At 44.7% G+C, this 26,414-nt stretch overlaps 1 protein-coding gene across 1 annotated transcript; it reads left to right on the top strand.

Annotated features, from left to right (window-relative positions):
* Window positions 1–13,662: 13,662 nt before the first annotated feature.
* On the top strand, window positions 13,663–19,552 carry Aasdh (Aminoadipate-semialdehyde dehydrogenase). Its single transcript, XM_080275616.1, has 2 exons — window positions 13,663–13,702; window positions 15,472–19,552. Exons 1-2 carry the CDS (start codon window positions 13,663–13,665, stop codon window positions 19,413–19,415), a joined length of 3,984 nt encoding a protein of 1,327 aa, XP_080131742.1. The 3' UTR covers window positions 19,416–19,552.
* The last annotated feature ends 6,862 nt before the right edge of the window (window positions 19,553–26,414 follow it).

The raw sequence follows: 26,414 nt of genomic DNA, 5'->3' as shown, positions 1-26,414 counted from the left end.
GAGCCCTGGGGAACACCACTGTTGATAGATCTAGGAGAAGAGCGATGGCCATCTACAACAGCAGCTATAGAATGAACAGAAAGGAAGCTATAGATGAAGGCACAGATAGAAGGATAGAATTCGTAGGAAGGCAGTTTGGAAATTAAAGATTTATGCCGGACTCGATTGAAAGCCTTTGAGATATCATGTGCAGTGGCAAAGCTTTCACCAAAGTCCCAAAAGGAGGATGACCAGGAGTCTGAAATGTAGCTGAGAAGATCGCCAGTGGAGCGTCCCTGACGGAACCCATACTGACAATCAGAAAGAAGGTTGTGATAGGAAAGATGCTGTAAAATTTTTCTGTTAAGAATTGACTTGGAAACTTTTGAGATACAGGATGTTAAAGAAATTGGATGATTGTTAGAGGGCTGGGAATGGTCACCCTTCTTTGGGACTGGCTGAATGAGAACAAACTTCCAGCAAGAAGGAAAGGTACAAGTTGATAGACAAAGGCGAAAGAGTTTGCCTAGGCAGGGTGTAAGCACAGAAGCACAGTTCTTGAGAACAACAGGAGGGACTCCATCAGGCCCATATGCCTTGTTAGTATTGAGGCCTGTGATGGCAGAAAATACATCACCTGAAGAAATTTTAATGTCAGCCATGAGGAAGTCAGAGGGGGGAAGTGATGGAGGAACAGCACCGGAATCGTCTAAGGTGGAATTGAAGGAGAAAGTTTGAGCGAAGAGATTTGCTTTATCAGTAGAAGAAATAGCTACAGAGCCATCAGAGTAGAAAATAGGAGGGAAGCATAATGAGATAAAGTTGTTAGAAAGGTTTTTGGCAAGGTGCCAGAAGGAGCGGGAAGAATTCGAGTTGGAGAGTTGAGAGCATTTAGTACGGATGAAATTATTTTTAGCAGAGCGAAGAACAGACTTAGAACAATTCTGGGCAGAAACGGAAAAAAGTTATGATTCAGGAGTGGGTTGGCTCCGGTACCTTTTATAGGCCCTCTCCTTGTTGCGGACAGCATTAGAACAAGCGTGATTAGGCCAAGGCTTTCTTGGATTAGTCAAAGGATATGAGAAAGGGATGTATGTTCCATGCCTGAGAGAATAACCTCTGTAACGCACACGGCACACTCAGATGGCTCCCGGCCATGGCAACAATAATCATTCCAAGGAAAATCAAGGAAGTACTGCCTGAGGGCCTCCCAATCCGCAGCACCAAAGTGCCACAGACGACATTTCTTTGGAGGGTCCACAGGCTGTACCAGAGCAATAGGACAGGTTAAGGTGATAAGGTTGTGATTGGAGGAGTCCAATGGAGAGAAAAGATTAACACTGTAAGCAGAAGGATTAGTTGTAAGGAAGAGGTCAAGTATGTTGGAGCTCCCTGCATGGCGGTCAGGGATACGGGTAGGGTGTTATACAAGCTGCTCTAGGACATTAAGGATAGAAAAGGTGTAGGATGTGATAGGAAGCGTTGGGGGAAACACATTGAGATGGTTTGGCCATGTGGAGAGGATGGGGAGTGAGACTGATGAGGAGAATGTATGTGAGTGAGGTGGAAGGGGAGAGAGGGAGGGGGAGGCCGAGGATGAGATGGAGGGATGGAGTGGAGAGGTATATGAGAGAGGTGGTTGTGAGCTGGGAGCAGGGCAGTGAAATGGCGGGGGACAGGGCAACATGGAGGCGATTTGTTTGTGGCCACCCTGTATGGGATTAAGGCATCTGGCAATAGATAGATAGATAGACTATCTCAATATCACTGACACCAGTACGATGAAGTGTTGTTCAACACTGGAAGCTATTAAAGTGTTAATGGAATATGTTATTGTTTGTATTAATACTCTGTCCTTCACACATACACAAGAATGAATAAAAGAATGAGCGCTAAATGTATGTTTAACCCGTCACGTCCCGAGCCTTTCCGCACCTATGACATCCCCCAGTCCCGAGCCTTTTTGGAAAAATTTTTTTTCTTATGAAACTTCCGCTTAGGTCGAGAAACTATGGAAAATCTTGAAGAAAGTTGTCTCTGCAGTCTATAAGTGGTCTATACAGGTGCGGTTTCCCCCCGCAGGTATAAATTATTCTGTAATGGGCTGGATATGCGTAAACGTTTTCTATGGTAAGGAGTAATGGGACAAACAACACACAACACCTCTACATTTATTGAATTTGTACTAATAAACAATAACAGTAACAATATAATGGATTTCAGACACATATATAGGAAAAATAAGCATTGTACCATCGCGCGAGCATAGCGAGTTAGGTCCAGTCGTAACATGCTATCTGCTAATTTTCTGTTATGAGTCTACCGATCATTTTTTCTACTTGTATACTTCTGTTTCAATGACAATTTACTAATTACAACTGTTTGTAAGTGATTTCAGATGTTTTCATTCATTTTGATGACATGCAGCATAAGTTTAGCGCACATCAGCTTAGTAAGCGCACTCGCTATGTCTCGTATTTCAACATACCAATTTGTTTTATCACTTTCTAATTATTTTCCCATTTACATAGAACCTTTCACCCACCACTGTGAAGGTTTTCAATTATTTTCATTCATTACGAGGGCATTTAGCGATATGCTAGCGCCTATTCACGTAGCAACCACGATCTCAAACACTTTCGTGTTTCATCATCTACTTTATTTATTCACTCCAATTATATTTTCCCACTTACATTACACACGTTTACACCTCAATGCACTGTACATACTTACTGCCATTATTTATTCAAGTGAGCGTGAGAATATCGCCTGAAAATACCCTCGCAAGGAATGTTACGTCATACATAATACTCACCCACTTATATACTAATTCACGCACACACTTATATACTAATTATTCACTTTATCACTTGCTGACTTTTATTTTGACTAATACGTGCCTTATTCATTCGAGTAGGCGTCAGGAAATCTTATCTTTATAGACACGCTATGAATATTTGACTTAGGAAATACATCATCATATACAATAATTTGTACTTATATTATACCAGTAAGAATGTCACATAATAGAAAATATATAATAAGGGGTCGTATTTATTGCACTGAGCGACAGAATATCGCATCAAACAACCCTCTCTATGTAAGTTTCAACTTAGGGCAGATTTATATACTTACACCCAATGTTTGCACTTATGTTCTACCCGTAGGCACTTTATACTAATATTTGGCGATCCACATGACTGATTTTTCACAGGCGTCTGTCTGTCGCATTTACATAATAATTTCTGCATCCTTTCGCAATCACACCATGCTAAAATTGCAGCAACGTGTGGTATTCACTAAAACATGGGTGAATACACAGACCCACGTCACAATGCACGCACTCATAGCGGGTGTCCTTCCTCTGTGTCGTGAGTCGCACCTGGGAATTACTGCACACGTGACACCTGCGCTGGGGCCTAGGTCTGTTGGGCTGGGGCGGGATAGGAGTGGGGAAATGGCGGGCGGATATTCTCTGGGGAGTGTGGGTAATAGGGGCAGTGCGGGGGCGCTGTTGGGGCCTTTCAACCGCATATTTTGCAAAGATTTCTCGTGTGAGCTCCCTCACAAACCCTTCAAAGGTTTCCTGAACTCCTGTGGTCATGGCGTGAAGGTGGTGGCAATTCAGAGCAGTGATATCTAGCAAGTGAAAGAACAGTTTCTTATACCACTTCATCGTGGTCCTGGCACACTCTACCGTCGATATCATGGAGTCTGACTGGTCCACGAGGCGCATGTTTATATTATAGTCCATGACACATTCAGGTTTCCAAACACGACGCCTGCTCTCGCTATGGTAATCAACAGAATCAGTACGGTGCATCAAGGGGGCGGTGAACCGTGGACAAGAGGCTTACTTCTCTGTTGTGGTTCCACATTGTTGCAAGGATGTTGTTTGCTTTGAAGAAGACAACCTCACTCCTTGCAAGTTTCCGCCCTACCTTGACCATGTGGCGCCGGTTCACGCTTTACGGTTCCACATACTCCCCGTTTCATGTCTGTGAAGATAACGAGCGAAGAGGGCTAGTGTACCAGTTGTCGAGGTAGAGAACGTGACCACGATGAAGGTAGTCTTGTATCATCGTCTTTACCACTGCTCCAGAAAGTCCTATACTTCGATCTTCTATTATGTCTGTCTGTGCACCGGTGTACAAGACTATGTCTTACTGCACGTATCCAGTCCTACAGTCACACATAACAAAGATCTTGAACCCAAAACGGTGCCTTTTGCTGGGTATATACTGTCTGAATGAATTATTGCCTCTCCACAACACGAGACTCTCGTCTATGTAAACGAGATCTCTATAGGGATAGAATGAGGATCGAAAGGTTTGCCTGAGGTGATCAAAGACCAGCCTAATTCGCCTCATTTTGTCCGTGTTGTTTGTATTTGCAGGGTCATTAGCATCATAAAAATGGAGGCGACTCAGAATTTGTTGAAACCGATTACGGCTCATCACTTGACCAAATATGGGGGTAAACATAACAGGGTCCCTAGTCCAGTAAGCAGGAATTCTATTTTTCTTATTATACCCATCAAAAGGACAAGGGCAAAAAAATAAGAACATTTCTGGAATGGAGACAGGGTAATCATAAATCATTGAATGCCTACTCCTTGTTCCCAATCTTTCACTTTCTAGCCGCTGGCCGCTTGCAAACAGGTTTGTTTGAAGCACGATCTGATCAACGAAGGCCTCACTGAAAAAAAGGTGGAAAAATCCAACCTGCTTGAATTGCAGTGAATACCTGGTGCAATGCAGCCAGATCGCCCATGCTCAGTGAAGGGGTGAATGAGGGAGAAAAATCACTCCCATCCTCCCAATCCCACGACACAAATCCCTCGTCCCCATCACCGCCTTCGTCTGGGTGGGGAGGAGATCCTGGTTGGGGGAGGTTGGGGAGAAGAGAATACGGAGGGCTTCCCCACTGTCACTCCTCTTCCCTCTGCCTTTACCCTTTCCCTTTCCCTTACCCTTACTGCCTTGAGGAACATTAGGGGGCTGTGGGGATGAAATAGTTTGATATTGGGGAGCAGAAGGCGTGCTGGGGAGTGGTTCCTCCCCACCTTCCCCTCCATTACCACACCACGTGCTCTCTCACGCAACCTTGCTCGACCACGTGTTAGGGGATATTGGGGAGCATAAGACGTGCTTTGGAGTGGTTCCTCCCCACCTTCCCCCACCCGCACAACCCCCCCTGATAAGGAACGCACCCGCACTGGCCCACGTGATCCACTCTGCCGCCTCACACTGCGTAGGGAGAGCAATGACTCACCCACCTCACTCTCACTTTCCCTAATCCCAGGAATGTCCATTTCACTCCCCACTCCCTCCACTACACTTCCTACCGCCCCAAACAGAATGCTTGGCCCATACCTGCTTAGACGACGTGGTGTGCGCTCTGGGCCACGATGCGTAATCACCTCCCGCCCATACCACGTGGCAGCACGTCCCACGTCTCCGTCCTCGTCCTCGTCCTCGACCTCTAATTCGGCTTCCAAGGCACGCTGGGGATAGGGATATGACATACCACGTGCCTTCTTTGCCTCCTGCCCCTCTCTAGCAGCACGGTAAGTCACGTACTGCCGTTTCCTTGGTGACGGAACTTCCTCGTCACTGCTGGTGGTTTCTTCCTCGTCTGGCTGCACATAATCTTTGTCCATCTCCTCGTCATCCAGTGGGGAATCACTGTCGCCGGTAAAGGTGTCCAGGGCGACTTGAATTTCGCTCTCTGAGAGACCTCTCTTAGCCATGTCTGAGCAGGACCGTGGCTACCAGGTGAGTGGACGAGTGGCGGGCCTAAGCGCGGGTCCGCGTGAGGGTCGCCGAGTGTCCCGCCTGGTGGCAGGTAGGGGAAGGTCAGGGCGAGGGTACGTACCGCAAATCAAGCGCGAAATTTGAAAATTGTCGAAATTATGCACATTGCAATTGCACGACGTACTGGTACGTCGCCGGGACTGGCAAATGCAAATCGTGGTGACGTACCCATACGTCGTCGGGACGGGGCGGGTTAACTCAAGCAGCAGAAAAACCTTCAGTTTGTTTTTTGTATTTTTTGGACTATTTTCAGAGTGGTAAATTACCTTTAATTGCTGGAAAAATTTACCCCTTATTATTATCACAGTCCTTAACCCCTTACTAGTCCCCGGTTAACCATACCGGTGTCAGTGACGTCGAGTTAACGTGAACTATAAAAAAAACTGCAAACAATTACGGGAAGGGAACGAAAGTTGTTGGTGTTAACATGACCCTACACTACCATCTCAAGCAGTCAGGCAGTAACTTCATCTCAAATGTTTTCACCTATAAGGCACTTGCATCGTCTGTGAATGACAAGAAGGGTTTAGGAAGCTGGATAACACATTGCCAGGTGAGCCAGACGATTGTCTTCACATTTGTAGCAAAAAGAAATTAATTTCAGAAATCAGTTAATGGTCCCAGGGCTGGCCAGGGAAGCATGCAAATCTCTGAACCCACAGCCATTGAGGAGTTAATAAATCAGTCTAACAGTACAATACTCCCTCATTATCAACGTTTTTTTTTATTGACGGATTTGATTATCGACCGTTTTTTTTTTCTGCTGGGAGTTAAATTATTATTATTAAAAAAAACAAAAAAATAAAGAATTGTATTGGCACCCCCTAGCAAGTTTGCGCGCCATCCCGCCAGGTGTCTCTGGCTGCTCGCGGCATGTTCCCGCCGACCCAACAAACAACAGCATCAGTACACGTTTGTCTGTTGTTCTCACTGTCTCACATCGTGTTCGGCCACATCTATCGTGTTTTCGCGATCATCATGGCTCCGAAGTGCCCTTGTAACACTCCAACTGGAAATAAGGGAGCTAAGAGAGCAAGGAAAGTACTTACCTTGGAAGTAAAGAACTAAATATTACAAAAACTTAGAAGTGGAATGAGCTATGCAGCAGTTGGTCGCGAGTATGGCATGAATGAGTCCAGTGTTCGTGGCATAAAACGGAGAGAAAAAGACATTAAAGATGCTCTGGCTTCGTGCACACCAGGATCGGCTAAAGTAACAATGCATGTGAGAGATGATGCCTTGGTGAAAATGGAAAAGGCACTGAATATTTGGATTGAGGACTTAAACCGTCGACACGTACCGCTAGACTCCCAGTTCATCAAAAAAAAAAAAAAAACAACTCTCTGCTCGGTTTGCTGGTGAAAGCAGTGGTGTTGGTGAAGATAATGGTGATGAAAGTGAGGCAGGTGAAAATAGTGATGATGGTGATGAAAGTAATGATGATGGTGATAGGCCTAGTAATGTTGGTGCTTCTAGGCAAAAGAAATTTGCAGCCAGCAAGGGCTGGTTCAAGAATTTTAAGAAAAGGTATGGCCTACATAACATTAGGATGACTGGTGAAGCAGCTTCAGCAGATCAGATAGCAGGAGAATCGTACCCACGTGACTTTGCTGAACTTATAAGGGAGAAAGGGTACAGGCCTGAACAAGTGTTTAATGCTGACGAAACAGGCCTGTGGTGGAAGAAAATGCCTAAAAGAACGTACATTTCGAAGGAGGAGAAAAGTGCACCAGGCTTTAAAGTAGCAAAATATCGTGTGTCTGTGCTGTTGTGTGGTAATGCAGCAGGACATATGATAAAACCCATGCTCCTGTATCATTCCAAACGTCCACGTGCTTTAAAAAATAGAGACATGAACCTCTTGCCTGTGTTTTACCGATCAAACAAGAAAGCATGGATGACAGCTGAAGTGTTTCTTGATTGGTTCCACAACTGTTTTGTCCAAGAGGTGGAAAAATATCTGGCAAACCTGGGAATGGAATTTAAAGTTTTACTTGTTTTGGACATCTGCCCTGGGCATCCAGAAAGTTTAAAATTTTGCCCACCCCAACATTGAGGTTGTCTTCCTCCCCAAGAATATAACCTCAATTTTGCAACCAATGGATCAGGGAGTCATCGCTGTTTTCAGAGCAAAATATGCAGAGAAAACATTTGCCATGATCAGGGAGTCTCTTGATGAGAAAAGTGAGGCCACAAGCAGGGAAATATGGAGGCAGTATAATATCGCCCAGTTCATAGCTTTCATTAAAGAAAGTCATGACAAGTAGACAACAAAATGTGTGAACTCGTGTTGGAGAAAATTATGGCCTGACGTCGTAAACGATTTCCAAGGATTCCCCTCTGTTGTTCCCCAGTTACTCAACATCGTGAAACTGGTTCATGAAGTTGGTGGTGACGGTTTTTCAAATTTACGACCTGAGGAGATAGAAGATGAACGTCTGGGACATGCTGGTGAAGCCCTGATAGATGAGGATCTAGAACAACTCATCGAGGTTCGAGAGCAGGTTGAGGATGAACTAGAAGAGGAACAGCTCCCCACACTTACTCTGGAAAACCTAGGAGAAGTGTTAAGAATGACACGGGCCCTCACTGATCATCTGTGTGAAATAGATCCATCGCTTGAGAGGTCTCTTAAAACGAAGAGGTTGCTGGAAAGTGCCATGATGCCCTACGTGGAGATTCAGCGATCTATGAGGAGGGAAATATCTCAGACCAAAATTGAGCACTTCTTCAGACCAGCCTCCAAAAACTGACAGCACAACAATAAACTGAATGGTGAGCAGAATTACATTTCTGTATAGTTTACTGTTTAAGATATAGAATTTGTTATAATGTTAAAGACGAGTTGGATTTTTTGTCAATAAAGGATATTTCTTGCAAAAGTTAAGCAGAGATTAAATATGAAATATATGAGCATAAGGAGGGTTGAATTTTCCTAAAAGAAGATCCTAGCGAAAGCTAGGCTAAGATTCATCTTTGATAGCATAAACTCCCATACAGTCGTGAAAATTTAGGTCTGGGAGAAATGGAATACAAGAATGAAAGGAAGCTCTTGAGAATGAAAGTAAATAGGAGAGCGTGGTCTCTCTGGTATGAGCTAGCAGCACCACGCGTGTGTTGTGAAGATCGGTGCGAACAGCTGATCTAACGTAACACTTGCCTCACACTCTCAGTTATTAGAACGTATGAATGACCACCACTGCTGCTTTCGTTTTTTTTTTTTTTTTTTACACACTCGGTTTGGAAACACATGGATGGCTACAACTGCTGGTTTTGCCTTTTATTTTTAGATGGAGTGAGGTGTAAGTGGAGAGAGAAGTGACGATACAGCAGCCATTACAAGTTGAGGTCCAGTGTACGACCACTATGCATCAACAACAGAGATTATGCTATTTTTTCCATAATTCTTTACTTAATATAAGTAGTTTTATTATGATATTCAGTTTTTCAATTGCCTAACTAATTTATTTCTAAGAAACACTAAAACTAAACTGCATATTACATACGAGTGATTGAAGGGATACTAAAATATGTAAACAAAGGGTACCTGACCAGACGAAAATCGGGTATCGACGGTTTTAGGCATCGACGGGTATCTTAGGTACTTAACCCCCATCGATAATGAGGGTGTACTGTACCTAGGATTTATTTCCACCAGTTTAATAGTGATGTAGGACAACAGGTAGGTCTCATTATATGACCACTCAGTGTACAAGAAACCGATGATACGACCTGGGTAAATTAGGGATTTTTTCATTATACGATCTCAAAAATCCAATGATACGACGTTCAGTCTGGGGCGAGGTGGGAGGATTCTAACTCAGCCATCCCAGCAAACGCAGTCACTGCCGTTTTCTCTCAACCTTGGATAGAAAGGGCGGGACTGTTCAGCTGCAGCATTGCCAGACATGCGATAATTATCGCAAAATGCGATATTTTGGCACACGTTGTGATATGCAATAGCATACATGGAATAATGTGGTAACTTTCATATTTTCATAATGTGAAAAATAAATCAGGGATTGCAAAATTAACAAGTCTGCTGTAAGACTAGTACAGCAGTAGGATTTAGTAACTCTTATGATAACCAGTATTATAATGTGGAGTGATTAACGTTAATTAATCACTCCACATAAATTCAGTAAAACTCTTATGATAACCAGTATTATAATGTGGAGTGATTAACGTTAATTAATCACTCCACATAAATTCAGTAAAACCTCGATATAACAGACTTCAATAGACCAGAATTTGCTTTTATCAAAATGGAGGAGCTACTGGACTAAATTCCCATATACAGTACAAGTCCCATTATTCGGCATCTATGGGACCAGGATGATGCCGAGAAATTCGATTTGCCGAATAATCAAAAACCTACCCACTCAGTACCTTAAATATATTGGTGAACACTCATCACCACTTATGGTACGGTATTACAACTGTGTTTGGAGAGAGTACTGTTTACTGTACAATACTGCAATCAGTACAGTACTATACCTGAATCTGAAATATATATATATATATATATATATATATATATATATATATACTCTATATAAATTTGTGAACATACACAAGGGTAATGACACAGTAGGCCTACAAGTCAGATAACACTTCCTGGATGGCCGAAATGATACGGAATATTACCTACCAGCTCAGTACATCACTTGTATTGGTGAACTCATCACTACTTATATTATTACAAATATGTTTGGAGTTAGGACTGTATACAGTACTTTTTCCAAACAAAATAAAATAGTCGGAAAATTGCATAAAATAAAGGGATCTGAACTGGTAAGGTCTTTCTGATGAAAGTTATAACTTACATTTAGCACTCACTCTTTTGTTCGTTTTTTTGTTTACGTGTGAAAGGAGAGTACTGATGGAAACAGTAATGTATTCCATGAACCCCTTAATAACCTCCGACATTGAACAACCCTTTACAGTACCGATGTCGAGTTAGTGAGCAATGGAAAAACTGTGAACAATTATGGGAATGGAACGAAGGTCACTGGTATGTTTACACGACTCTACGCTACGATTCCAAGCAGTCAGGGGGTCAGTTAATCTCAGATGTTTTCGCCCATTTGGTAAATGCACCGTAACTTTATCAATTCTCCAATCATAGCGAATCATAGCATGGGTTTAGGAAGCTAAATAACACATTTCTATGTGCGCCAGACGATTATCTTCACATCTTATAAGAAAATGGAAGAAATTAAATCCCTCTCTGAGTACGTAAAGTTCTTCCATTCTTCTGAAATCAATTTATTTTTCTTAAAGATGGGAAGATAATCATCTGGCTCACCTAGCAATGTGTTATTTAGCTTCCTAAACCCATGCTATGATTCGCTATGAGTCACGGAAAGGTTGATGAAGTTACGGTGTATTTACCAAATGGGCGAAAACATCTGAGATTAACTGACCGCCTAACTGCTTGGAATCGTAGCGTAGTCATGTAAACATACCAGTGACCTTCATTCCCTCCCCATAATTGTTCAGTTTTCTTTATAGCTCACACTAACTTAACATCACCGACATCGGTACTGTAAAAGGTTGTTCAGTGCCGGAGGTTATTAAGGGGTTAATAGGATATATTACTGTTTGCATCAATGCTCTCTTTTTCACTTTAAGCACAAAAACAAACAAAAGAATGAGCACTAAACGTACGTTTAACTTTCATCAGAGAGACCTTAGCAATTCATATTCCTCCAGTTTATTTTTAAGTATTTTTCTGACTTTAGGTTAGGTTAGGTTTGGTTAAATTATTAGGTACAGTTAAACTCGGTTAAGTTAGGTTCAGTTAAACAGGACAGTCCCTTCCACCATTATGCTGAGGAATAAAAATACTAGAGCTGTCACAACGATACAGCTAAAAATAACGGGAAAACTGATTTAACAAGCAACATTTATTTATGGGTAATGCATTACAGTGTCAGTGGTTCATGGGCTACTCAATTACCGATAAGTGTCATTTTCAGGAAGGCATCAAGAAAAAGAATTTCAAGAATTAGCGTGGGGGCTTGGAACGTAACCCTCGCTAATTTGGTGGGGGTGGTTACTGTAGTGTATGATACTGTGCAATATTGTAATCAATACAGTACTATATCTGAATCTGAATAAAAATATGGAAATTAGTGAACATACAGAAGTGTAATGAAACATTAGGCCTACAAGCCACAGATAACACTTCCTAGACTGCCGAGATGATTCCGGACATCTGCCGAACAATGAATGATTTTCGTAAATGGGACTATTTCTCAAAACTGCCGAAATGTTGGATCTACCGAACAATCAGCTGCCGAATAATAGGACGTTTACTTTATCAGAAAAGTCCGATAAAACCAGACGCAGTCCAGACTGCCTGACCACTTCAGCCATGTCCACCACAATAAGGTACATAAAAGACATGTTTTTCAGTGTATGGTACAGTATTATTATATAAATGACATGTTTATCGGTGTACAGTACAGCATTATTATATAAATGACATGTTTACTAGTGTACAGTACAGTATTATTATGTATATTATACCATTTGATTGATGCAGTGAAGTTATAACCAAGTACAATGCTGCAGTGGTAGTCAAAATAGTTTAAAAACCATTTGTATGGTCCAGACTAATGTCTGATGTATCAGAAAAGTTCTGGGTTAGCAGGGGGAAGTCCGGATGTCGCTTTTATCAGAATTTCACATTTTTCGGAATGGTTTGGACCCCAATTAGTCTGTTATAATGAGATCTTGCGCTACATTAATTCCACAGTAGTTACCAATGTTTGTGAAGAAATGCCTTTGTTTATGAGTACGATAATTTTGATCTAAAAGCGATAATTTTAACGTGCCGAGTACGATAATATGGGTTTGGGAATCTGGCACCGCTGCTCAGCTGGCGACTGCCAGCTTCCCACCCCCAGCACAACATTATGCATGTTATATATATATATTTAATTAATGTGCAGTCATGTTATTTGCATACTGTTTACTCTTTCAGGTCGCTTTCTTTACAGTTCAGTCATCATCTTCATCATCATCGTCATCATCATCATCATCATTCGGACCTCCTTTCCCACCCAAGGGCAGGGTGTAATATAGATATGTTTGTTGCGTTTGGTATTGTATATTTTAGCTTAAAAACTTGCCTTTGTTGGAGTCCTTTAACCCAACCAATATTTTATCATTAGTTACTTGTTTCGCTATACGAGAATTCATTATAAGACCATGCCAAATGAAACCTAACTGCTCATATCTTCAGGACCTCCCTGTATTCAGGCATCCCATAACACCATATAGCCCGGAAAATTGGGCTATCACTATATATTTATATACTACCTTGTTTTTGTTTTCATTTTAAAGGCTGGAACATGCTTGCATGTGTCAGCCATGGTCACCTAATGGCAGCTGTCCACGCTGCTCGATCTCTGGCAGCATACCTATTTAATCCCTTATCTCTGAGGTCACACTCTAATACCTCATCCCAGGTCTTTTCTGTACTGTCTCTCACAACCCCACCCCCAATGGTCACACCTATCACCTTCTGCATCCCTTCCCCTTTTTTTTGTTGTTGTTTTTCAGTGTGAAGAACAAGTGGCCAAGGACTGGAGGTTTGTAAATTGTTCCCTCCTAGAGAAAAACAAAAAGAAGACAACAGAGAGCCAAATTCCTGATCCATTAATTTCAAGATCCCTGGACACACTGCATTTAAAAGACTGGAAGCCGTAAGCAGTAGGAAATACAGACAGAGGAAGACAGTTCCAGAGTCGACCAGTTGCATACATAAAGGAGTCGGAGTAACGGTTGACTCCTGCACTAGAGAGTTGGGCAGAAAAGGGATGAGAGTTTGCTGCTAGACTGTTGCTATGCACCCACCATGGTGGTGGAGGGATACAAGCGGACAGCTCAGAGGAGTAGTAACAACTAAAGTAGCGATAGAAAAGACATAAAGATGCAATAATGCGACGAAGAGGTAGAGGTTGAAGGAAGCCAGTAATAGGAGGAGAGATAATGAAATGAAAAGCCTTTGACACCTTGTTGAGAATCGCCATATGTGGGGAGCCTCCCCACGCTAGAGTTGCGCTCCACACAGGCGAATAACGCCTGTGTAGCTATACAGTCAACAGCTGTGCAGAGGTGAAGAAGGCACTGAGTTGGCTTAGCACACCTCATCTCTTGGTGGCAGATTTTACAAGAGATAATATGATCTTTCCAAAAAAAATCCAGAGAGAATGAAATCCCAAGTATGTTCAGAGATAATGCAGAATTGAGTTGAGTATTGTTAAAAATTTAAAGATATTCCTGTGGTAGATTTTGTGGGGTGAAAAAGTGTAAGAATTGAGTTTTTGATGCATTAAAAACAACAAGATTACTTTTACCCCATTCAGAGATATGAGCCAAGTCAGACATTAAGTGTGTCATAGCCTCATCCCTTTTCTGTTGAAGTAGTGCTGAGTTTTTGATGCATTAAAAACAACAAGATTACTTTTACCCCATTCAGAGATATGAGCCAAGGCAGACATTAAGTGTGCCATAGCCTCATCCCTTGTCTTTTGAAGTAACTGCTGAGATGGACGCTGCAGGAAGCAGATGGAAAGGTGAAGGGTGGACTCATCAGCAAATAAGTGGATAGGTTTAGATGTACGGCTTAGAATCTAAGGTAATTGATGGAAAGAAGGAAGAGAATTGTGATAGGACAGAGTCCTAAGGAACACCGTTATTGGTAGCCCTAGGAAAAGAACGATGGTGGTCTACAGCAGCAGCTATAGAGTGACCAGAAAGGAAGCTAGAGATGAAGGCCACATAGAAGGATGGAAACTGTAAGAGGGCAGATTTGAAACTAGAGATTTATGATAGACTCTATAGAATGCCTTTGAGATGCCAAGTGCAATGGCAAAGCTTTTGCCAGAGTCCGGAATGGAGGATGACCAAGAGTCTGAAATGAAGATGAGATCACCAGTGGAGCATCACTGATGGAACCCATACTGAAGATTGGAAAGAAGGTTATAATAGGAAATGTGCTTTTATTTTTTTTATTTATTTATTTTTTTTGTTAAAAACAAATTCAAAAACTTAAGAAATACAGGGTGTTAAAGCACCCTGGGTGGAGGACTGAGACTGGTCACCCTTCTCTGGGGCAGGCTTAATGAGAGCGAACTTCCAACAAGAAGGAAAGGCACAATTTGGCAGACAAAGGCTAAAGAATTTTCCTAGGAACAGAAGCAGAGTGCTTGAGGACAAGAAGAAAGACTGCATCAGACCCATATCGTATCTTGTCAGTATTGAGGCCAGTGATGGCAGACAACACATCAATTGAAGAAATTTTAATGTCAGCTATGAGTCAAGGGGAAGAAATTAACACACACACACACACACACACACACACACACACACACACACACACACACACACACACACACACACACGAGAGAGAGGGATAGTTTCCTGGCTGGAACCCTTCATAAGCGAGAAGTCCAGCTCTGCAGTGTACTATAAAGTATTGCATATTCTTCTTCTTGATGGATGTGTGCATATTTTTCTTCATGTTGGATGTGTTACATACCTTACTCATGATAGCTTCTCCTTCATTCAGTTTTTCTTTTCGTATTTTGAGAACCTACCCACTTCTTTGAAACAGTGGTCTTGGTTAATGATGATGATTTATTTTCCCTCCCTCTCCCCCCAGAGGATGACTGCGAGAAGAGAGTGACATACAGGGAGCTTCAAAGGCAAGTTAAAAGTATACATGAAGAACTGAGGAAGTGGCATCATCCATCCCTGGCTGAGGAAGTTCCAGTCAGTGATGTTTATTCAACATGCCAGGGACAGACTTCAGCAACTTCACCACAATGCTTAACTGACATTCATGAGGGTGTTAGGCCACAAAATGAGGGTATAATAGTTGGAATTCTGTGTTTGCCTGGCTTAGCAGCAGTAGCAAGTATACTGGCATGCTTAGAGAATCATGCATATTGGTACATTAGTCCAGATTACACAAGGAGAGAATTTAAGCTCCTTTGTGATAAAATTTGCCCAAAGATTGTATTAGTTCAGAAAGAATTTATGAATAATGTTACTGATATATACACTGTTAAGTGCCTTAAAAGTTTTCAGATATTTGATCTTTGTTTCATATTTGTGTCATTTGCTACTGACAGGCCGTCATCATTTCAGAAGCATTACCTGGTTAGAGATCTAGCATATGTTATCCCCACTTCTGGCTCAACTGGAGAACCAAAGATTGTGTATGTTCCGCACAGCTCCATCCTTCCAAATATTAGGGACTTGGTGGATATTTTCTGCATGGACTCAGGTGATTGTGTGTTAGCTGCTGCACCCCTCACATTTGACCCAAGTTTGGTGGACATGTTTATGGCATTTAAAGCTGGTGCGAAGTTGATTTTGCCATCACGTACTATTCTGAAAATGCCAAGATATCTGTATCATGTAATGGTGAAAACTGAGGTGACTGTTTTTCAAGCCACACCCACTCTCCTCTTCAGCCTTGGTAGGGATAGGCTGCGTAGCTTAGTATCCACTCATAACTCATGCTTAAGAATACTAGCACTAGGAGGAGAGATGTTCCCCAAACTATCAGTCTTGAAGGATTTAATTGGGACAGCAAGTCACGTCAGGGTCTTCAACCTATATGGCATCACAGAAGTGTCATGTTGGGCTACCATACAGGAAGTGAAAATTTTGAAATCTGAGTCAATCATTGAGGAAAATGAGAAAATCAGGGATTCAAAGACAGAGAAAAACGAAATGTTTATGAAGTCATACATTGACAGTAATGAGAGATTAAGTTACTCAGAAAAAAAGGGAAAACTTGGGAACTCAAACTTAAAGGAAAATGAGATGCTTGGAGACTCAGACATAGAGGAAAATGAAAGTATCAGGGACTCAGCCGTAGAGGAAAATGAAACCATCAGGGACTCAGACGAAAATGAAACTATCAGGGACTCAGACATAGAGGAAAATAAGAAGCATGGGGATTCACAGGAAAACAAGATTCCTGTGGACGCTCTAAATGACTTAGTTCCATTGGGCATCCCTCTTACTTCCACATTGATCCGAGTACTAAGGGAAGATGGAAGTGATGCTGAGGAAGGTGAAGTTGGAGAGATATTTGTAGGTTCATGTGAGAGGCATTGCTGGGTTGATAATGGGGGAAAAGATAGTCAGTTCTGGATCACTGATGGGTATGATGATGGGAGGGAAGGACAGTACTGGATTGATTATGGTACCAGTAACAACACTGAAGTTTATCCAGACATAAGACCATCTGCTGACAAAGATGTGAATACAAGTGGAAATTATGTAAAAGGAAGAGTTAAAGAAATATTTATAGATGGTTTCCATAGAGTTCATCCATATTTTAGACCATCTGATGATAATTGTATATCTAGAGATGAAAGGGATGTAGTAAAAGGAAAAGTTAGTGAATTTTTGGGGGGTGCCATCTGCAGAAGCTCAAATTGTCAGCCTTACATCAGACCAACAGGAGACAAGGGTGTGTCAAGAGGTGGAAATTTGTATTGTCTGGGAAGAATATGCAACTCTCAGGTAAAAAGAAGTGGACAGAAAATTAGCCTGGAAGAAATTGCGTGTGTTTTCCAGAGTTTTGAGTATGTTGCTGTGTGCCAAGTTACAATGCTGTCTGTGTTAAAAAAGACAGTGCTCTCTGAGGATAAAATAATAGCATTTGTTCTACCACTAGGAAAGAAAACTGCAGAAATGAATGCTTTGATATGGACAGACTTAAAAAAACACTTGAGCCCATGGAAGGTTCCAGATGATGTGGTCCTTGTTAGAAAAATGCCTTTCAATAGACATGGAAAAATTGACACACACCACTTACTGAATTTGTATCATCAGTCTGTTGCATCAGGGCAGAGAATTCACAAACCTTGGATGCTAAAGGAATTTTTTAGGGAATTGTGGATTAAAACTGTAGGTTATAGTGGCCATATTAATCCCAACAACAATTTTATAAAGTCAGGTGGAAATTCACTAAGTGCTGTGCAATTTACTGAGGAACTTGAACAGTTTATAGGATGCAAAATTGCAAAATTTCTTGATGTTTTGCTCAATGACTCATACATAAAAGCTTTCCAGTTGATAAGGAAAGTTTTTTATGCTAGAAGAAGGCAAGAAATGTTACAGAAAAAAAACAGAATACAAAAACGCAAATTAGAGAAGGAAGAAGTTTCCATGCCATCTTCAAAAGCTTGGTTTGACACAGAGGCAGGAATGTTGCACAAGCAGGATGAGAGTGAATTGTTGCTGGAAGATAAAAAAGTTTTCCATGAAAGACACCTTCCAGGATATGCTATGGTGGTGTCTCGCCGTGGTGTATCCAGTAGCAGACCAGTACCTCAGCTCATGCACAAGCCCTCATCATGCCCAGCCACACCTTTGTGGAAATATGATTTGGGTAAGTGCATTGACTCCTCCCCTTTGGTTGTGGAATACTATGATGGAACAGTCATGGTGATGGTGGGATCTCATTCTAGAAGGTTCTGCTGTGTTAATGGTGTTACTGGTGATCTGCATTGGAGTATTATGCTTGGGGATAGAATAGAATCTTCCCCTATTTTATCCAGTGATGGCACTCAGATCTTTGTTGGTTGTTATGATGGGAAACTTTATTGCATTCTAGCCAGAGATGGAACTGTGATGTGGGAGTATGAAACAGTGGGAAGAGGAGAGGTAAAGAGTTCACCTGTTGTGGACCTGGAAACAGGATGTGTGATGTTTGGTGCACATGACAAGAGACTCCATTGTTTGACTACTGATGGCTCACCAAAGTGGGTAGTCCAAATCTCGGATGGTAGTGTGTTTTCATCTCCATGTATTCATGGAAATAAAGTGTTTGTGGCCACATTGGATGGAATTGTGGCCAGTGTTGACAAGGAAGCTGGTCAGATTGAATGGAAAACTAAAGTCAATTGTCCTGTCTTCAGTTCACCAGCCAAATTTTCAAATGGTATTGTAATAGGGACAGTGAGAGGGTGGGTACTAGGTTATACATTCTCTGGCTCACAGCTCTGGAAGTTTAAGGCCAGTGGTAATGTGTTTTCCTCCCCCTTTGTCTTGCAGCTGAAGGAGGTAAAGCTGGAAGTCATAGCTATTGGTTCCCATGATCATCACACATACTTCCTTAATGGTGTAGGAGAGTTGATTTTGGTGTTTGCTGTGTCATCTCCAGTCTATGCCACTCCATTCCTGTGTCCTGTAAATGACTCCTGTGCATTTAGGGCAGTCATATGTGAAACTTCAGGGAATGCTTTTGTCATAAATGTGGAGTTGGAAAGATCCTATAATGAATCAAAGCAAGAAGAGTGTAAGGTACTGACTAACAGGTCTGTAAAGTGCAGAAGAACTAATGGTAAATCTGTCAAGTGCAAAGCAAATGATAAATCTGGAAAATATAAGCCAACTAATCACCAGTCTTCATCATACACAGAACCAGGAAGCCATTTTGAAAACAGCACATCTTTGGTTACAGTGGAATGGAAACAAAACTTTGCTGGAGAGATTTTTGCATCACCAGTTTTCCATGGTGGTAAGGTTTATGTTGGATGTAGAGATGATTTTTTGTACTGTTTTGATCTCCACCCTTCTTAACCCTTTCTCTTTACTCTTGTTCTTGCTACATCCATATGATGTACTGTAAGAATACACCTCTTATAGTGAATGGGTTACAAATATAGTTCAGCCACATATAGTGTGAATTTCATCCCTAACACCCATTGCATTGTAAGTCTGAATGTACTAAATAAAAGAACTTATGGAAATAATTTTATTGGTCCCAGCCTCCAGCCCAGAGTCCACTTTTAACATTTCAGCCCACATCTCTCCAGTAACCCCTCTCCAATTACCAAAATGGTGTCAAACACCGTTGTTAAATGTTAGAATGCCTATTCAGTGCCTGCAGCCAGATATAATGAAAATACTTCCCTCCCCTCATGAGTCTCTGCTAACTCACAATTTCACAACACTTGTGTAATACAGCCACTCATTGGCTAGTTTACACCACAAAAGCAATACAACAGCTGATTTTTAGTGCCTAAACCAGGTTATGAATCAAGAAAAACAAACGAATTTGAAAGGACTGAAGCAGAAGTGTGTAGTAGCTCGTAGCATCACTATGTGGCATATATCACAACTAGGACAAGTCTCTCACTTGCTCAGCTGGGGAGCTGTGCTGCTCAATTGTAATGCGTGTGACTTGAGATCGCGAGGTCAAGAGATCGTGCTGCGCCCAGGTAGCTGCCTTTGCTGGAAGGGGTAATGCTCTTCCACAACCCTATCAGGGCTATATGATCTTTCTAGGTCTAGCCTGGGAGAGTAATCCCTTAAAAAGAAAAAAAAAAAATCACTTGCTCAGTTGCTAGCTACAGTCACTGGTCATGCAGCATGTGTCTACATTACTTATTTCAATACAGTACGGTGGCTTCTTTTTACTTTTATGCTACTGTCAGGCAGTTATATATAGAACACAAGAAACATCTCACAGATTGGTTGGAAGTAGTGTCCATTAACCCCTTCAGTACACAGCCATCTTTTTAATTTCATTCTTAACATCTTTTTATTTTATTCTTAAAATTTACTTTTATTTCATTCTTAACAGTCTATATTAAACTTCTTTGACCTTTCACCAATCCACAACCAGTGTTGACACTCGTATAAAACCTATCTTAGAAGGGTATACTGTATATGTCCTGCCCAACCAAACCATCCACCACCATCTTACTCCACCTCACTCTTTTGCTTCCCCACTTGTGCCCTACTGGCTTGAAGACCCATGAACACAGCATATATTTTCCTCCTATATATCCCATAACCACTTTAGCCCATCTTGCCCACTCCTCTCCACCCATTTTTGTCTTTACATTATCAGTACAATATAATAAAAATGACTGCAGTGACCACTGTCTGACCTAAAGTGCCCATATTAAAGTATACAGTATCCATATCTGAACCATGCCCTTGGGACTGCAAAACACTTGCTAAATAAGAGCAGTTTCTGAACACCACCACCACCACAGCTACCATCACCCCATTACCACCACCATCACCATCATAGCTACCATCAAGACCACAGCTACCTCCACCACCACATCGTTATCATCACAGCTACGACCACCACATACTTATCACAGCTACCACCACCACCACATCCTCATCATCACAGCTGCCACCACATCATTATCATCACAGATGCCACCACGACCACCACCATGATCATCACAGCTACCACCACCTCATCATCACAGTTACCATCACCACCATCATCACAGCTACCACCACCTCCATCATCACAGCTGCCACCACCACCATTATCATCACAGCCACCACCATTACCACAATCATCACAGCTGCAACCACCACCATCATCATCACAGCTGCCACCACCACCATCATCATCACAGCTGCAACCACCACCATCATCATCACAGCTGCAACCACCACCATCATCATCACAGCTGCAACCACCACCACCATCATCATCACAGCTACCACGATCACCACCGCATCCTTATCATGACAGTTGCCACCACCACCATCATCATCATCACAGTTACCACTACCACCATCATCACAGCTGCCACCACCACCATCATCATCACAGCTGCCACCACCATCATCATCACAGCTGCCACCACCATCATCATCACAGCTGCCACCACCACCATCATTATCACAGCTGCCACCACCACCATCATCATCACAGCTGCCACCACCACCATCACCATCACAGCTGCCACCACCACCATCATTATCACAGCTACCCCGACCACCACTATCATCACAGTAACCACCACCACCATCATCACAGCTACCACCACCACCACCATCATCACAGCTACCACCACCACCACCACCATCATCACAGCTACCACCACCACCACCACCATCACAGCTACCACCACCATCATCATTATCACAGCTACCATCACCACCATCATCATCACAGCTACCATCACCACCATCATCATCACAGCTACCATCATCATCACAGCTGTCACCACCACCACCATCATCATCATCACCACCATCATCACAGCTACCTCCATCACCATCACATCTACCACCACCATCATAACTGTAATGCTAGATGTGTTAGGCTCGACTTCCCGTTCCTCAAACACCCAACGTGTAGCGGGGTTCTCTTTTGAGACCAGGGCTTAGGACAAATAAGAGAGAGGCAGGACACAAAAACTCCAGGCAATAACCTTACACGTGTATTACTCAGTCAGACAAGGGAAACAGCAAATGTTACAAACACAATATTCTGGTCACTTATAAACACTTATACCATAGATAATGTAATTAGTATCTTGCAGGATACTATTTGAGCATACAGTGAAATAACACTCGAGGAGGAGTATTCTGAATTAGTGCAGTCCAAGGTCTCTAAGCACGTGCAGAGGTTAGAGATGATGCTCACTAGGGGAGGGTGTAAGGCACTGGGGTCTAATTGTGATTATGGTAGTATAAGGTAGAGTTTAATGGTAGCGAATTCACTTTATTATTTTTTAGTTGGAAGGGACTTTTGGCTAATTATTATTACAAACTCCACGGCTCGGGTGTTTCTCATATTGTTGTATGATGGTTACACTGTGTCGGTCTTTCTCACTAGCACTTAGGTTCATGATTAACAATTCACTGTCCTGCCTTGTCACTGTTAGACCATTATTATTCCATTTCTGCTTAAAACACTTGGGACTATTACTATTAATTCACTGTTCCGCCTCATCACTGTTTCACTACAATATTGGCAGTCACTGTCCTATGGGTCACTGGGCAGCGGGTGCGGCAGAGAGACAACCTGGCCTTTCTTCTGCCGGGGCCAGGGCACCATCATGGGATGCCGTACCGAGGGGGCACGGTATCACGTGCAGGGGCATCTTCCCTTGTCCGAGGCTGCAGGTGGTGAAGGGGCCCGTACTCTCCGGGCTGGGGACAGGAGTGTGGCCCTCTGGACTAGGGCCGAACAACTGCCTGAATCTCTTGTCCAGGCTTCTGACGGAGGGGGAGGTCCTCCGCCGTCGAGGAGTAGGGAGTTCCTGCCCGGGCATCCTGGGGAGAGCCTGTGGTTTCCGAGGGCTGCAGCCGCCAGAGCTGGGTGGCGCCAACAGGGAGGGGCTGCAGCACCGGTCTTCGTTGGGGTCCGTCAGGTGGGTCTCCTCCAGGGTCAGTTGTAGGGAGCAGAGGCCGGGGGAAGCTATAGGACCTCTCCAGTACTCCTGTACGCCCTCTGCGTAAGAGGGGGGGGGGAGCTTGTCTCATGCTGGGGCAGTGAGGCGGCTCTCTGCCGCTTCCAGCCGTGGGGCCCGGCTACTGGCCGTGGCTTCCCAGGGGCGCGACCACAAGGCGCCAAGGCCCAGCTACTGGCCGTTGCCTGAAAGGGTGAATAACTGCCAGCAAATCCAGGGGCACCTTCAGAGCGGCTACTGGCCGTCTGACGAAGGTGGGAGTGGCTACAGGCCGACTCCTTCAGGAGGGGTGGAGAGCGGCTACAGGCTGACTCAGGGGAAACACCTTCGGAGTGGCTACCGGCCGTCTGACAAAGGCAGGGGCGGTTACAGGCTGACTCCTTCAGGAGGGGTGGAAAGCAGCTACAGGCCAACTCAAGGGGAACACCTTTGGAGTGGTTACTGGCCGTCTGATGAAGGCAGGAGTGGCTACAGGCCGGCTCCTTCAGGTGGAGTAGAGAGCAGTTACCGGCCATCTGACGAAGGGAGCGTCTACAGGCCGACTCCTGCAGGAGGGGGGTGGAGCAGCTACAGGCCGACTCAGGGGAAACACCTTCGGAGCGGCTACCGGCAGTCTGACGAAGGCGGGAGCAGCAACAGGCCGACTCCTTCAGGAGGGGGTTTGAAGCGGCTACTTGCCGTCTCTGGAAGGACACCTTCTGGTGAAGGTGGGAGCGGCTACTGGCTGTCTCCTGGTTACCCTCAGGACAGCTACAGGCCGCTTCCTTAGCGAGAGGCGAGTGGCTACCGACTGTCTCAAGAAAGAAGACAACTTCAGAGAGGCTACCGGCCGTCACCTGATGAAGGCAGGAACGGCTACAGGCCAACTCCTTTGGGGTGCTGGCAGGAGCTGGACAGACAGCTCCACCCCTAAGCTGGTTGGTGGAGGCTCGCCCGGAAGGTAGTGCAGGATTCCTGCTATGGCGACGGCGGGCGGGCTCCGGGTCATAGGTATGTGCAGCCCGGATTGCCTTAGGCCATTGTCGCACCGAGTCTCGGTGCACTGCTGCTGCTCCTCCTTGGAGTCCTTGTGGGGGTGTCTGGGAGTTCACGGGGGCATTATGCTGAATCGCTGGTGGTGGTGGCTGGACATTCCAAGGGGCACTATGCTGTATTTCACTACCGTCCGCATGGAAAGTCACATCCACATGACTGGAGGTGGTAGACGTGAGTGTTGTGGGTGGTGTAAATGGGCTGAAGATTTTTGCGGAGGACGTGCCAGGTAGTGGTGGCGGTGTTTTCATCCTGCTCTGCATCGCAGGTGAGGAAGAGGGTGGATGTGGTGGTGGAGGAGCAGAGGAGGTGGTGTGGTCCTAGGACTCGGCGGTTTCCACCGAGGGAAGGTGCCCATACAGCCCATCGGATCCTCATGGTCATGGTTGTTACCTGTGGTGTGGTGTGGTGTGGTGTTGAATGCTGGACACAGACGGTAGGAGTTGGGTTTTGGAGAGTCGGTGTATCAGGCGGGTGGGCATGAGAGGCGGCTGGAGTGGGTGGTTGTAGTTTTAAGGGTCGGCATGGGTGGCGAAGTGGGCATGTGGGGTTGGTGTGAGTGTGAGGTGCGTGTAGTTGGGCGCGGGGTGGTTGTGATGGGTGTGGGGAGTTAGGAGTGGGGGTGTGGTGGGTTAGAGGAGGCACCGGTGAGCCAGGGTGGCGGTGGAGGTGTGTTGGCGTGGGCGGGACACGTGGTTCTGGGCGTGGGGGATGGGGTGGCTGGAAGAGGGGATGTGGGGGAACGGTGGGGTGTTGGTGGTGCAGGTGAGTTGTTAGGTGAGGTGCGAGGTGGTGTGGAGGCAGGGGAGGCGGAGCTGGCAGGGGAGGTGGAGGGGGAGGGGGAGGGGGAGGAGGAGATGTAGCATTCGTAGGTTGGAGGTGGGGGTGGCACTGAGTTAGAGGGAGGGACGGGGTGGGGCTGGGGCCGTAGGGGCAGGAGTGCGGAAGGGACATATGTGTCGGTTTCGGAGGGTGCAAGGGGCGCTGTGGTAGTCAATGGTAACTTGATAGGGGTTGGAGACACGGGTGACAGTGTGGGGCCCTGTGAAGTGGGGTGCGAGTTTGTGAGGGGTGGGGAGTTGGGCGATCATGACAGTGTCGCCTGGTCTGTAGGGGCTGGATGCTGTGTTGGGGCTGAGATCCAAGTTGTTTTGAATGTGTGTCAAACCACTTGAGGGGGTGTAGTGGGTCCGTTGCGGGAGCGGAAGTTGGCAGTTGGAGGTGCTGCTGAAGGGGCAGTAGGAGGGGTGCCTCACCGAATATTCGCTCATATGGCAAAACTCCGTCTTCTCTGGGGCAGGAGTTGATGCCCCATTGCACAATCTTTACGTGAGCGGGCCAGTCGTCGTCCTTAGTGGCTTCTATTCATGTGCAGAGCTGAATCATGAGGGTACGATGGCTGCACTCGCACACTGCATTTCCCTGTGGCCAGTAGGGGGATGAGTGGGAGATATTATACCTGAAAATTTTGGCAAGTTCCACCCAGACTTTACCGGTGAACTTGGGTGCGTTATCCGAGTGGATGGCTTGGGGAATGCCAAAGTAGGGGAAGACGTGTCGAAGGAGGGCGTCAGCTACTGCGACAGCGTTATGTTCCTTTGCTGGGCAGGCCATGACGAACTTGGAATACGTGTCAGTGAACGTAATTACGTACTTGTACCCCAATTTTGGGGGCAGAGGCCCTACCACGTCGATTGCTAGTAGCTGCCAGGGTTTATGGGCGGTGATGTGGCCCGACGGTCCTGCAGTACACGTGATGTCTTTTCCAATTGCACAGGCGCGGCAGCTTTGGATAATTTCTTTGGCGAGGGCGGAAGGGTTGGGTGCCCATTAGGCGTTGTTGAACACATGCAGCAACTTTTTGGTACCCAGATGAATGCTATTGTGGGCGTGAAGGTGGCATAGGGTGTCGAGAGCGGTGTCAGGGGCCAGGAGAATATGACCGGAGAGGGTTAGGAGGTGATCGCCTTGCCGGTACAGTTTTTTGAACAGGTGGGGAGGAATCCAAGAGGGTTGCTCCTTGCGGTGCCACTGCTGGAGGAGGTCTATTTCTGGCTGAGCTGTGTGGATGGGGAGCCGGGAGAGGGCGTCCGCATTGGTATGGAGCTTGCCGGGTCTGTAGGAGATTTCATAATTGAACTCGTCCAGGGTTTCACGCCATCTGAGGAGTTGGGCATTGTGGGTTTTGGACTGTCTTAACCACTGAAGGGATTGGTGGTCCGTAATGATGGTGACTTGGGTCCCGGAAAGGTATGCCCAGAAGTGTTCGAGAGCCCATATTATGCCCAAGCATTCTCGCTTGGTGGCGGCATAGTTTTTCTCCGCCTGATTCAGGGTACGGCTGGTGCAGGCATTGATGTACTTGTGGCCT

The sequence above is a fragment of the Coenobita brevimanus genome, chromosome 62 (assembly GCF_032717465.1).
Source record: "Coenobita brevimanus isolate Jiangsu-jjx chromosome 62, ASM3271746v2, whole genome shotgun sequence".
In the NCBI taxonomy this organism is placed as follows: domain Eukaryota; kingdom Metazoa; phylum Arthropoda; class Malacostraca; order Decapoda; family Coenobitidae; genus Coenobita; species Coenobita brevimanus.
The sequence above is the reverse complement of the archived record's forward strand: the minus strand, read 5'-3'. Positions and strand labels throughout refer to the sequence as shown.